This window comes from Apis mellifera, linkage group LG15 (assembly GCF_003254395.2).
Source record: "Apis mellifera strain DH4 linkage group LG15, Amel_HAv3.1, whole genome shotgun sequence".
NCBI lineage: Eukaryota > Metazoa > Arthropoda > Insecta > Hymenoptera > Apidae > Apis > Apis mellifera.
In genome coordinates this window covers 7,417,478-7,431,584 of record NC_037652.1, presented here as the reverse complement: position 1 = coordinate 7,431,584, position 14,107 = coordinate 7,417,478, and the positions used below count along the sequence as shown (strand labels likewise).

The window sequence follows — 14,107 nt, the reverse complement described above, 5'->3', positions numbered from 1 at the left end:
AATTTAAAATAAACATTACATTTTTATAGTTCATTTAGTTTCATTATGCATTTTATTTAACATCAATATTTAAAGTACTTATTAAAATTTTTTTATATTTAAAATTTATCATAAAAATTAATTAATAACGATATGTTTATAATTATAATAATTTTAAGTTATATTTACAATTATATCTTATGATAAAGATTTAAATTTTATTTAAAAATATAAAAAAGTTTAAAATAACAACTATTTACATGCATTATATTGATTTTTAGTTAATTATTAATTATTATGTACTAGTGTGCCTATAAATATAAATGTATACTGCATACACCAATCATATAAAAATTCTTTAATAAATCAAAATTTTCTTAAAAAAAAAAATTGCTAATTAATACATTTAATTATTACAATTAAATTAATATTTATATTGGTGTATAGCAGAAAAATCACACGTAGTTTCATTACTTGTAGTTTCAACAACATTGTATAATCTATATTGTATAATTATAGAATCGATGCATGTTAATAGAAATATGTATACGAAAAGAGAAAAAAACAAAGTAAAATATTTACCAACATATTATATTCTAAATAAAGATACAGTTTTGTTTTCAAATTATCAAATTTTTTTCATTAATTTTCTAGTAAATTAATATTTTATTAATTTGATCAACTAACATATGCTCCAATATATTATTACTGATAAGACATTGTAAAATAGTAAATTTTAAATTTAATCATTAAATTCTCTTCTTAAACTCTTTTTAATTTCAGATAATTTCTTCATATTAATATTTCCTTCTTGTATAAAAGTTTGAAGCATAACAATTTTAGAATTGATAAAATTAGAATTTAATCGTCTTTTTTTATGTTTACATTGTTCGAGAGAAGGATTAATTATATAATCTCTTATAAGACACCAAGGATATTTCTCTTCCTTAAAAGCTACTAAATCTATTAAAATTTGTGAAAAATTTATTGTTAAATTTTCAGGTATATAAATATCAACTATAGCTTCTTGGTCTACTATTTTTTTCATACAAAATAGATTTTGACATTGCAACTTTACATTAAGAACAACCCAACTATTTTTTGGCAACATATTATGAAAATTTGCTGACAAAAACAATTGATTATTTATGTAATTAATTATAATTTTTGGATATAATTGTTCCTTGTGTTTATGAGCATATAAATTTATTCTTTTCAATTTATCTTCTTCTATTGTTAATATCTCATTCAAGGTCTGTAATTCTTGAGCTCCTTTATAAATTTTATCCATTATGAATGTAGCATTTTCTAACATATTAGAATGAAGATTAATCAAAGTATCATTCTCTATTGATAATGTTTTTTCCACAGTATTTATAGAAAATTCTGTTAATTGCTTATCTATTGTTAAACCTAAGATTATCTTGGAATCATATGATTGTAAACAAGTAAAGTTTTCATTTTGAATTTTTATTTGATGAATATTATCAGTCAATAATTGTTTTTTTGCATAGTATAAATTAGATTCATATGAATAAACAATCCATAATGTGTCTTCTGTTAAATCACTAAAACCAGCACAAATGGTGTGTATTTGAGTTCTTAAATAAATTGTTTCAAAAATAAGTGAATTATCTCGTGAATACATTATAATAATAGCATTTGTAGTAGTAATAAAAAATAATCCACCAATTTTAGTATTCTTTCGTATAGGTATTATATCTCTAATAAAATAGATACTATTATGTGTTATTTGTATAGTCTCATTTATTAATGTTAAAATCTTTAGTTTATCACCAATTATACATAAATTTTCTATAGTAGAATCATTATTTGTTAAAACTTTCATAAAATCTTCTGCAACATTATTTATGTTTAATGGATAAATACATAACATGCTGGAATCAATTTCCTTACAAGAAAGTTGATACAATACTTTATTAGTCATTTCTCGTTTATTGTCCAAATAAAGATATTCATTTCTTGGTATTAATACTTCATAAAAAACTGTACCCATTCCAATCGCATTTTTACTAAGAATAGCAAATTCTCGATATCTCGAAAGTTTATAAATACCTCGTGGAATACAAATTAAAAAAATTCGATCAGAAAAACATTGTATAGTTTTTATTGGAGCTGGAGCTGTTAAAACTTCGGCAGATATATAATTGTTATTCATATATGGAAATATTATAAGTTTATTTTGATCCCAACAAAAAACAGTTTTTTCACCATAAAATGTATGAATAATAAAATTTTTTGATATAAAATATGTATCTGTCGTAATATACATTGTGGTAATATATGATATTTATTAAATTATTTTTATTAGAAAAGTCAAGTCAATATCAACATGAATTCCAATATGAATGTTGATAATATTTTATTATAAAAAATATTTTGAAAATTTTTTTGCATAAAAATTAAAGATGAAAAAAGAACATTTGAATTAGGTTAATTTTAAAAACGAAACGTACCATCGTATAACAAGTTTAATAATTAAAACTTTTTTTTCGTATTTTAATTGTTAATATAAAAAATAATAAAAGTTTAATTACTACCAACAAGCGATATATAAAATAGATTTAACATTTAATATATTTTTTGTTCCATACTTCGGGCATTAGAACATCTTTCCTTATTATTTAGCGTTATCTTAATTGCTACTAATTCGAATTAGAATTGCAATATTATAATTGATTGAAATTGAACCTAAATTTGAATGAATAATATGAAGTTATAAATAAGAAATGGAACATTTAGAATATAAATATGATTATAGAATATTTTTTCCATAGTCATATATGAAATATTGCACATTTTACACATAATTTTATTTATATTAATTATATTATATCAAAATATATTATATCAAGTTATTATTTTACATATGTATATAAAAAATATGTATGTTACATATGTATCCAAAAATATATATTCCATATTATATATATATATATGTAAAACTCAAAAATATAACGATTATTTTTTACATTAAAAAAATATATTTTAGTTTTGAAAAAGTGATAAAAGTATGTTCAATTAACCATTTATGCATCAAGAGAAAAGAATAGGATAAAGAAGAGAGATAAGATAAAAATACTGAAATCAATGTGGAGTATCGCAAATGAAACATAAAATAAGGATAGAAAGATAGATACAAAAAAAGGATAGACATAAGATAAAAACTGACTGATAGCATCATCTTTCGGATATTAAGAACATCTTCATAAAGATAAAATAGAATAAAATAAGATAATAAAATTCTCAATTCATAGTGTATCTTACTTTGTTTTTGAAATAATGTTTATTTGACATTTGAAAAATGACCCAAAATCAATTCTTATTTTTGTTTTTCTTTTACCTTGTGTATTCATTTGCAGTATAGAAATGGCACTAATTTTCATATTTTTGTTCTATTTCTATCTTTGTACCGTTTATTTTTTTATTTTTTGTCCTTAATAAAAATTATAATAACATGAAGTTAAGAATACATATACTTTCATTTTTTTTCAAAAATACAATATGATTTATATTTTAATGAAATACAAAATTCTATTATGAATCTATTTCATCTTAGCTAGCACAATATATAAAATAAAATAAAACTCGTTTTTGAAAGGATATAAAAAAATTTATTAAAAAACTTAATTATACATAATTAAGGCATGCATTCAGTTGCAACAGCAATTGGCCATGTAACAGGACCCTTTAATATAATATCTTCTAATAAAGATTTAATTTTTACGAATCTTCGTTTAAATTCTAAACCACAACCTTTAGATAATCGAAAATCAACTAATATTTTTCCATCCATTTCAACGATATTTGCTTTAAAAACTAAAGGCATCTTTCTTCTATCAACACCTGATATAGTTATCTATAAAAAGATAATCATACAAATTATTTATAATCTTAATTGATATTGTAATATATAAGATAATTTCAGATTTGAATAATTTTAACTTACTGTGCCAAAATTACTAATGCGATATGTATAATTTTCATCTTTTAAACAATTTATTAATCTTTTCACAGTTGTTTCCAATTCTGTTTTAACGAAAAATCTTGTCATTCTTCGCACCAGTCGTTGGAAAGTATTTTGCTATAAAATATATAAAAAATTATGAATTATAAATTAGTATTTTTTATGTATATCAATATGCGTCATAAAAAATATATTACTTGACTCGTTTGAGTAAATTGTTTCGTTTGTACTTGTGTACATAACAATAAATCTTCTATATGTGCAGGTTGCGAAAATGAAAATCCGGGCCGTTCTTCCAAATTAATTTCCACTGTATTAGTATTTTCTATCGCAGGTAATTCAGGTTGCGATAAACAAAATCGTGTTAAATTTTCGTCTTCTATTATTTGTCTCGAATCAGTTTCATCAGGTCGAATATATCCTTCTATATTGCCAGCTATTATATACAAGATTTTTATTATATCATTTACACATGCTTATAATTTATATGCTTTATAAACAAAATTAAATTACAAAAAAGTAAAAAAAAATTAATAATAATATAAATATTTTTTTATCAATTGAAATTTTTAATGTTTTATTTGGATGTATAATGCTAGTGCTCTTTGCTTTGGTAATCTAGCTTTATGATCCTTAATTAAAATCATAGAGCTATATTACCAAAGTAAAGGCAAAAGCTTTGACAGTCTTGAAAAATTATTATATTTATTAATATTAATTTTATTTGAATATATTTATTCAATGTTTAATAACCATAATTAAAATAAAATTATTATATACTTACTTTATTTTTCAAAAATTGTTGTATTCAATATCCACTCAGTTAGGTACCAAGCTGCTTTGAGTAATTTAATGTATACTCAGAGTCACTCAGTACCTGACAAAGTAAATATTTGTTTGACCTTACTTACTGAATTTTTTCATAGATGTTATACAATAAAAAATAAAGATATTTTATATATTTATATATTATATATTTTGATGCATACCTTTCTGGAATTTTTTGATGAACCACCTATGTTGTTTAATATTCTTTATAGTAAATCTGGATTGTGGTGAATGCATAAGAATATTTTTTATCAGAGACAATGAAGAATTATCCAATTTTTTCCATGGTGTAAGAGACATGTATTTTCCATCTCTCCATGCCATATACTCTGGACACTCTGCCAAGGACTGATCCCAAGGCAGTTCTATAGTTTAGATATGGACCAGTTAAAAACTAAGAAATGTAAGTTACATATTAGACCTAAACCATCAGACTAAAGATTACAGCAATCTGCATTTTACAAATACAATTGTGATCATTGATTATTATTGATAATAATTTGTATATTATATTTCTGACTATAATTGAATTGAATAATTAAATAACATTTTCAATATTTTTACAGTTTTTTTATTATAATATTATTTAAATGTTACTACCTATTTAAATTTATTTTTAAAAAATAATTTAAACAATAATCTTAAATAAATTTTCCTTTAAAAATTACCTCCAGTCAATAAAGCAACAAGAATTATACCACATGACCATATATCAGCTGGTTCTGCATGATAGGGACGTAATAATACTTCTGGGGCAACATATGGTAATGTTCCACATCTTTTTTCTAAACAACGTTCTTTGCCTTGTAAACGATATATTGTTGCCATGCCAAAATCAGAAACTTTCAAATTATCATGTTCATCTAATAACAAATTTTCTGGCTTCAAATCTCTGTGAGCAATACCTTTACTATGAAGATATTCTATACCAGAAATCAACTGTTTGAAATATTTCTGTGCTTCCCATATTGGCATACCAACATCAGGTTCTATTTTAATTAAAGGAATAGATTTATTAACAATAGAATTTTATTTTATAATTTATAAACAGAATATCTTACCAATTCTATCAAAAAGTTCTCCACCTGAAGCATATTCCAAAAATATATATTCCATATTAGGTTCACTACGCTTTCCAAAATACTGTATAATATTAGGATTAGAGAGCATACGATGAATTGTAGTTTCTTTGCGAACAGTATGATGGGCATCTGGATGCTTCTCTAAGTCTATCATTTTCATAGCAACAGCTTCACCTGTAGATTTATTTATAACCAATTTTACTCTGAAAATAAGAATCAAATTTAATGATAATAATATGTGATAATCATAATAAAGAAAAAAAATAAAAAAATATAAAATATTATTAATTTTCTGAAGTACAAAAATTTTTTATATTTAATCATTTAATAATTAATTCATGATTACACAAATTAAAAATATGAACATACTCGCCAAAAGCACCTTCTCCTAGAGTGTGTCCAAATATCCAACCATCTACGAATTCCGTCATTCTGTTTCAGCATGCCTCTTTACGATAGTAATAAAAAATTGTATTTCCCAATTTATATTTTTTCAAAATTATTTAACTACCTCTATTAAGAAAAAAAAATGAAACTATTAAAATGATTATACAAATTAATACAATAAAATTATTTTGATAAATGCTCACATTATATATCATTTTTATAAAAATGATGTGTCTTTCGAAGCACGTGGTTTTAATCACGTCGCTGAAACATCGTGCTTCTAATCGAATTCAATGTGATATGATAACATTTAAAATTATACATTTAAAATTATATATAAATTATTTACACAATTGATAAATTTTTCTCTGAATTATATTTTATTGATACTATAAATGATATAATCACAAAGGAAATTGATAATAAATTAGAATATTTCCTACCTATAATCGGAAAGTTTCGGTTACAAGACACGTTATAAAATAACATAAGAGGTATTCATCTCTAGAAAATGAAGCAAACCACGCGCTCTATAATTTCTGGGTATAAAATTACTGCATTCTCATTGGTCAAAGAAATATTTAAAGAATCTTAAAGTCCCTGTTTAATAAATGAATATTTAATTAATGAATAGTAAGTTTTGTTTTAAAAAATGTACTTTTTTTTTAAAAATAGAAATATAATTTTAATATTAAAAATACGATAGTGAAATTAAATTAAATTGAAAAAAGAAATTTAAACTTGGTTTATAATTTAAATATATTATTTACAATCTTTTCATAAAAATGTATATTTTTTTTTTATAAGTGTTTTCTATATTTTAACTTTAAATAATTTTTAAAATTTTTATTCAATAATTTTATTTAATAATTAAATTAGTAAAAAAAGTAATTTTTTTTATTAATTATATTATTTACATTTAAAAGGAGCATAAGTTATTACAATTTATAAATATACATTCAACTTCAAATTTATCAGAATAAATATTAAAATATTTCAGAAATACTGCTTAGAATTTATATAAATAATTTTTATTTATGATATTACAGATAATATAAATAACAGATATTAAGTATACAAATGAAATGTACGATGCTTTGTAATATGATAAAATATATCTATAATAGACCTTGTCTTTTTAAATCCTCATATGTTTTACGATTAACAACATTTCCAAGAGAATCTTCAAATTCTTCTTCTTGTTCTGGCTGCCAACGTTCTGCTTGTTTCTGAGCTTTTAATTTTTCCCATAAAGCTAAGGCATCTTCTATTTGTGTCACATTGGCAAAATGTGCAGTATTTGGAATACCAAGACAACGCATACCATGTGCATGTCTCCATTCTGCAAAATGTCTTTGAAAAGCTTTTGGTCCTTTATATGTAAAATTTCCACATATTTCACAATTATAACTAATATTCAAGCCATGTAATTTATATAACCAATATGGTATTGGTTTGCCATCCCAACCAAGAGGAAGATTTTTGGGATTATAAGGAACTTCATTATCATCTTCTTCTTCTGATTCACTAGCACTAGCTTCAGCATCAGAATCTCCTCTTTCACCTTCTGTTCTAGCTTGTTTTCTTTGAACATTTTCTTTTGTGGCTACACGTTGAGTTGATACCAATTCTGCAAGTTTATATACATGAGATTCTAAATATGCAATTTCTTTTTGCTTTTCAGAATTTCTTCCCTTTCCAGATTTTCTATTTTTACTACTTTTAGCTAGTAAATTTGGATCCAAAGATGCTTCTCCTTTTGTACTAAAAAGTCTTTGAGCTCTTTCTTCTAATGTACCACCACATTTTAAACCCAAAGCCATTAATGCTGATTTTAATCTATCTAAACCAAGAGATGCAAGCTCTTCCCATGAAGAAAAAGCAGAAAGTTCTAAATGGGCACCTACATGAGTTAAAGCACTACCAGTTTCTTTTGGCCATCCTGGAAATGTGCTATTTTCCCATTCTGTTTCAAATTGTTTGCTTGCTTCCTCCAATTCTGCATTTATATCAAGTAAAGGTCTAACTCTACTTAAATAATCAATCAAATATTCTAATAAAGATTCCACATACTTTTGATATTCAGCATTTTTCCTTTCTCTTGGTATATCAAATAAATGATCAAAAGTTGATAAATATGTAATATAATCTATTTTTTCTATTCCTTTAAGATTTATATATTTTTCATAACATTCATGAAGATCAAGATATTTGCCATAACCTTCTTCATCTGTAAATTCAACAAGATTTGAAAGTTCTTCTGTTGGGTTTTCCCTCATTTTAGCTAGTTCCTCAAATTCTACAGACATTGGGATACTTATTTCATTAGGATGTCGACGATAGAAATCTTTTATAGATTTCAATCTGGAATAAAATTCGGAAAATTCATTCGGTCCAGAAAGTGCTTGTACCTATATAATAAAAATTTATTATTATTGAATTATAAATATATTGTAAAAGATTTAACATACTTCTTCTTTTCTTTGACCATCTTTATCTTCATATAAATCCTGTAAATGCGAAGTACTATCCATATACTGATCAAGTAACATTTTTAACCGATGTTCTGAATTTATGCTTTCTCTATGTCCTGGCTTTTTGTAAAGCATTTCTTTGACCATTGCATCCATTAATCTTTCTCTTTCTTCGTGATAACGTCGCTGCTGTTCTAAAATCGTTTCCATTTTTCTAATTTGTATAAAAGCAACACTTGCTTATCAACTAAATGCAAGATATAGTATAATTTAACTAGATATGATAGATATGATTGTATACAGTGATGCAGTGTCACCATCTTGCGATTATTGTAAAATATAATCTAGGGAATTTAAAACAATAAAAATTATAAAATTATATAATTTAAAAATATATATATATATTTAAAATATATATAAAATATTTTATTTTTTGTTAATAAAATAGAAAATAATTTTATATTTATCGTGCTTATATTTTGGTACTAACTATATTTATATCTTAGGATATGTATTGTATAATATATACATACTATGGGGTATATCTGTAACACATTTAAGTCAACATTAAGAAGGGTTAAAATAAAATAGGTTAAGCAAATTTAATTAGAAAGAATATCGATATACTTTACAAAATTTTCTACTTCTTTTATTCTTTGTTAACAAATATTAGTAATATAATTTGTGGAAAAGATTGTTACGGAACATTATCCCAATATGGTATGATATGTTTAAAATGAAAAGTTAGTAAAATGCAAGACAATTGTAATGAACCTTATGAATTAGGAAAATTATGTTTGCTTATTCATTATAATAAAATATATTTAATATTTGGAATGTATTGGATATTTATATTTTATATTATTATAATTAATTATTAAATAATTATTATTTTATCGTTATATTAATAATTAATAATTTTCTATTTCAGACGAATATGACAGAAGAAATTCAAAAAAATTTAAAAACAGAGTTAGACAAGTATAAACAAGTTCAAAAAGGTATTTTATTGATTTTCTTATATAAATTATATTTTTTATATGTTTTATATGCAATTATAATTAATTAACTGCCTTGTACACACATAGATTCTGTTTGTATCAGATTTCCACAAAGCATTGAGTCAAAGACAGCAGTTGGATGGACAATTAAATGAAAATATTGCTGTAAAAAAAGAATTAGATCTCTTAAAATCAGAAGATGATGTTTTTAAATTAATTGGACCAGTTCTCATTAAACAGGATGTAGAAGAAGCAAAGCAAAATGTTGCTAAACGAATGGAATATATCTCCTCTGAATTGTAAGTTATTAATTATATGTCTATGAATTAAATATAAGAGACAAGAAAAATATTGTCATATATATAAGACGAGCACAAATGATTTATAATATAATATATATTATAATTTTAGGAAAAGAGTGGAGGAATTGATAACTACATTAGATAAAAAACAAGATACACATCGTGAAACATTGGAAAAATATCAACAGATGTTTCAACAAGCTCAAATAAAGGCATCATTTTCTCAACCAAAAGCATAATTTCACATATGAAATAATTATAGCGTTGTCGCTTTTTGTTATATCAATATCAGAGAACAAAAAAAATTGTATAATCACAAATGTGATTATTCTTATTTCTAATTAAATTTGTTAATAAATTTCTTGTGAAGCAATTATTATTTTATTTATTTAATTGTAATAATAACAACAACAATAATAATAATAATAATAATAAACAAAACCTAAAAATAATTTTATAATATTTTATTAATATATATATATATATAATAATATTATTATTTGATATTTAAAAATCATTTTTTTTAGATATAAATTTGTATAAAATTTATATTAAAGTCATTTAACCTAACATTATGTGTGTCTCTATTAAATGTTTTAATAACAATTTATATTAAATATATTACATTCTACAACTTATTATATTATAAATTTCATTTTTTATGAAAGAATAAATAAAAATTAAATTTATTTATTAATTCTCGTAATATAAATTTTCATTTTTATAGATACAAATATAGATCGATACTAAGTATAAGTAAGTATATTATAAATATGGCGGTTTGACAAATGCTTGTAAATTGTAAGATTAAAAATTTTATTATTTATATATGAAATTTAACAAATAATTATACAATATTAATTTTAATAAAGTGAAATATGTTATTAACATTAAAACCAGATCATAAGAAACATGTATTACTTCTTACAGAGTATACACCGCAAGGTATGTAAAATTTTATTGATTTCATTTTAAAATAATCATATATTTATACATATCTTTTTTAGTTTTACAAGATTTTTGCAAATTAGCTTTAGATTATTTGCAAAAAGGACCAAATATTAAATTATATAATGCAGCAGCTCGTAAGTATTTTTATATTAATAGTTAAAAGAAAAAATTCTTTGTATTATTGATAAATTATATTGATTTTCAGAAAAATTAGAAGTTGAAGTAAATTTAATTAAAAATTCAGTTGAAGGACTTGTTAATTTATTAATAGAGAGTTGTAGATATAAGGTAATATAAATTGTAACGACTTATATATATTTCTGTTAATTTATAAAATATTTAATTAAATATTTAAATTTTTCAGTTAAACTCTGAAGATTTTAGAGATTCTATAATATCTTTAGGTTTTTCAGAACAGCAGGAAATTATATTAAGTAAATTATATAATGTTAAAAAAGATGAAATATTAGATACACTCAAGAATATTGGATTTAAATTACCAAAATATCATGATATGGAATGGAGATTTGAAGTACAGGTGTTATATTGGACAATGTATCTTTAATATATTAAATTTTTATATTTTATATATAATATATTTTTTATAGATTGCATCAAGAACATTATTAAAGCAAGTTGCTCCACTTATTACTTTGGATTTATCTATAAAAAATTCTGATAAGGATGAAAATATTGAACATATATTACTTCAAACTGATCCTATTAATTTATCATATATAACACAACAATTAGAAGAAGCTGTACAAGAAGGATACAGTCAACATATTCGTAGACTTTCAAGAGTCATAAAATGATAATACTATGTGTGTAATGTAATTAAATTTTATGCAATAAAGTATATAGATATTATAAAATATTTTTAAGTCATTTTTAATTGTACATTAAAATAATACATCATATGATTTAAATATGAATTTATATTGATCATTTTAACTAAAATTCAAAAGCATATGTAAAGTTTCATTTTGACTAGATTATTTTAAATTTAAAATGACAGTACTCATGTCATACTATTCTAACACTTACATAATAGTAATATAAATACATTATTCAAACTACATATGAATTTATTTGAATATTTTATTGGATAACTTTATTGGATTTTATCTTACTGAATATATAAAAGAAGACTAATGCGTTCATAGTTATAGTAAGATATGAACAGTTAAGTGTAAAAGGAGAATGTGTAGTTTTCTCTAGTTTTTGTGTAGTTTTAAATTTTATTTGTAAATTTAGTAAATAATGGATACATTAAATATAACAACTTCTTTTTTTATTGAAGTTATGCCTTCAAACATTTCTACCTTAACTACCACAGGACCACAATTTGCAAGACAATTGATGCGTTTTAATAATCAAACAGTTGTTAGTAAAGTACCTGAAGAGATGTTACATTTAATTGATTTATATTGGTAATTTATTTTTTGTAAAATAGAAAAAAATCTAGGTATTTATATTTATATTGTATTATTATATTTTAAAATGCAGGTATCAATTTCCACCATTGGATCCATTATGGCATAAAATCTTAGGTTTAGTTATGATTATATTAGGTATTATGGGATGGTGTGGAAATGGTGTAGTGGTTTATGTATTTATAATGACACCATCTCTAAGAACACCAAGTAATCTTCTTGTGGTAAATCTTGCTTTCTCTGATTTTATTATGATGGGTTTTATGTGTCCGCCTATGGTAATTTGTTGTTTTTATGAAACATGGGTTCTTGGTAAGAAAAAAATAGATATATTTATTTATAATTTTAAAAATATTTGAGTCTTTCTTTGCAAATCTTTATATTAAAATAATGATTTTTATTTAGGTAGCTTAATGTGTGATATTTATGCAATGGTTGGATCATTATGTGGATGTGCTTCTATATGGACTATGACAGCTATTGCTTTAGATAGATATAATGTTATAGTAAAAGTATATATTCATATATATTTATATATAAATAGATATACTAACATTATAAAAATAATATAATAAAAAAATTTTTAGGGTATGTCTGGAACACCTCTTACTATCAAAAGAGCTATGCTTCAAATTTTAGGTATTTGGCTTTTTGGTTTAATATGGACAATTTTACCTTTAGTAGGATGGAATAGGTAATATTTTAACTTTAAAAATGTTAAAAATTCTTCTATTGTTAAATAAGAAATAATAAATATCTTTAATAATTATCATATTGTATTTATAAATTAGATACGTTCCGGAAGGTAATATGACAGCATGCGGAACGGATTATCTTAGTCAAGATTGGACTTTCAAATCATATATATTAGTTTATTCTTTTTTCGTATATTACACTCCATTATTCACTATTATTTACAGTTATTATTTTATCGTTTCGGTAAATGTATTGGAATTAAACATTTTTAATTTATATTTATAATTAATTTTAATATATTTATAATTAATTTATAATTATAATTGTAATTAATTATATACATCACCATTTTATAGGCTGTTGCGGCTCATGAAAAAGCAATGAAAGAACAAGCAAAAAAAATGAATGTCACTTCTTTACGATCTGGAGATAATCAAAACACTAGCGCTGAAGCGAAATTAGCAAAGGTATATTATATTTTTAAGAATATTCAAAAATATTTATTAATTTAAATAGGATATAATGAATAGAATATGAATAGATTTTATATACATAAAAATAATTTAAACTATTATATATGTACATATATTACGGATATATTTTTATTTTACAGGTAGCGCTAACGACAATATCGTTATGGTTTATGGCATGGACACCATATCTTGTGATTAATTATATTGGAATTTTTAATCGATCTCTTATCACACCCCTTTTCACAATATGGGGTTCCCTCTTTGCAAAAGCGAATGCAATATATAATCCTATTGTTTATGGAATTAGGTATGTATAAGTATTTTAAAATTTTTAATGTTACCTTGAATTGAAAATAATAATATTGTTTTATATTTCATATACAGCCATCCAAAATATAGAGCTGCGTTGAAAGAAAAACTACCCTTCTTAGTATGCGGCTCGACGGAAGATCAAACTGCTGCAACTGCAGGAGACAAAGCTTCGGAAAATTAACTTATAATAAACAATTT

General features: G+C 22.9%; 5 protein-coding genes and 3 non-coding genes across 12 annotated transcripts; 3 read left to right on the top strand and 5 right to left on the bottom strand.

The window, feature by feature from the left end:
- Positions 1-721: 721 nt before the first annotated feature.
- On the bottom strand, positions 722-2,713 carry LOC113219269. The gene has a single exon (XM_026445530.1). It carries the CDS (start codon positions 2,270-2,272, stop codon positions 722-724), a length of 1,551 nt encoding a protein of 516 aa, XP_026301315.1. The 5' UTR covers positions 2,273-2,713.
- Positions 2,714-3,591: 878 nt separating this feature from the next.
- Positions 3,592-6,767, bottom strand: LOC413964 (serine/threonine-protein kinase grp). 3 transcript variants are annotated; one of them, XM_623433.6, is made up of 8 exons: positions 6,468-6,767; positions 6,247-6,390; positions 5,857-6,080; positions 5,464-5,784; positions 4,957-5,160; positions 4,165-4,403; positions 3,950-4,084; positions 3,641-3,859 (listed from the first exon to the last, which is right to left on the bottom strand). In XM_623433.6, exons 2-8 carry the CDS (start codon positions 6,306-6,308, stop codon positions 3,641-3,643), a joined length of 1,404 nt encoding a protein of 467 aa, XP_623436.1. In that variant the 5' UTR covers positions 6,309-6,390; positions 6,468-6,767. The 3 variants fall into 3 exon arrangements, with proteins under 3 accessions (XP_026301424.1, XP_623436.1, XP_006563572.1); XM_006563509.3 differs by having other exon boundaries at positions 6,708-6,746; XM_026445639.1 differs by lacking the exon at positions 6,468-6,767 and having other exon boundaries at positions 3,592-3,859; positions 6,247-6,308.
- Mir9b (microRNA 9b) lies at positions 4,558-4,649 on the top strand. The gene has a single exon (NR_031530.1). It is a non-coding gene; the product is annotated as a microRNA 9b (primary transcript).
- On the bottom strand, positions 4,561-4,660 carry Mir79 (microRNA 79). The gene has a single exon (NR_034297.1). It is a non-coding gene; the product is annotated as a microRNA 79 (primary transcript).
- On the bottom strand, positions 4,758-4,884 carry Mir306 (microRNA 306). Its single transcript, NR_039499.1, has one exon. It is a non-coding gene; the product is annotated as a microRNA 306 (primary transcript).
- Positions 6,768-7,273: 506 nt separating the features above from the next.
- On the bottom strand, positions 7,274-9,036 carry LOC413963 (splicing factor 3A subunit 3). Of its 2 annotated transcripts, none has more exons than XM_397399.5 (2): positions 8,736-9,036; positions 7,274-8,675 (listed from the first exon to the last, which is right to left on the bottom strand). In XM_397399.5, the coding sequence occupies exons 1-2, from the start codon at positions 8,946-8,948 to the stop codon at positions 7,383-7,385; spliced, it is 1,506 nt and encodes a 501-aa protein (XP_397399.2). In that variant the 5' UTR covers positions 8,949-9,036; the 3' UTR covers positions 7,274-7,382. The 2 variants fall into 2 exon arrangements, with proteins under 2 accessions (XP_397399.2, XP_006563571.1); XM_006563508.3 differs by having other exon boundaries at positions 7,274-8,628; positions 8,736-8,877.
- Positions 9,037-9,256: 220 nt separating this feature from the next.
- LOC552807 (prefoldin subunit 6) lies at positions 9,257-10,417 on the top strand. 2 transcript variants are annotated; one of them, XM_625182.6, is made up of 4 exons: positions 9,257-9,458; positions 9,670-9,739; positions 9,843-10,038; positions 10,151-10,417. In XM_625182.6, exons 1-4 carry the CDS (start codon positions 9,456-9,458, stop codon positions 10,278-10,280), a joined length of 399 nt encoding a protein of 132 aa, XP_625185.1. In that variant the 5' UTR covers positions 9,257-9,455; the 3' UTR covers positions 10,281-10,417. The 2 variants fall into 2 exon arrangements, with proteins under 2 accessions (XP_625185.1, XP_006563570.1); XM_006563507.3 differs by having other exon boundaries at positions 9,264-9,481.
- A 1,838-nt stretch (positions 10,418-12,255) lies between these two features.
- Lop2 (long wavelength sensitive opsin 2) lies at positions 12,256-14,090 on the top strand. Its single transcript, NM_001077825.1, has 8 exons — positions 12,256-12,425; positions 12,502-12,740; positions 12,834-12,940; positions 13,016-13,122; positions 13,220-13,367; positions 13,481-13,591; positions 13,738-13,904; positions 13,982-14,090. The coding sequence occupies exons 1-8, from the start codon at positions 12,256-12,258 to the stop codon at positions 14,088-14,090; spliced, it is 1,158 nt and encodes a 385-aa protein (NP_001071293.1).
- Positions 14,091-14,107: the final 17 nt, after the last annotated feature.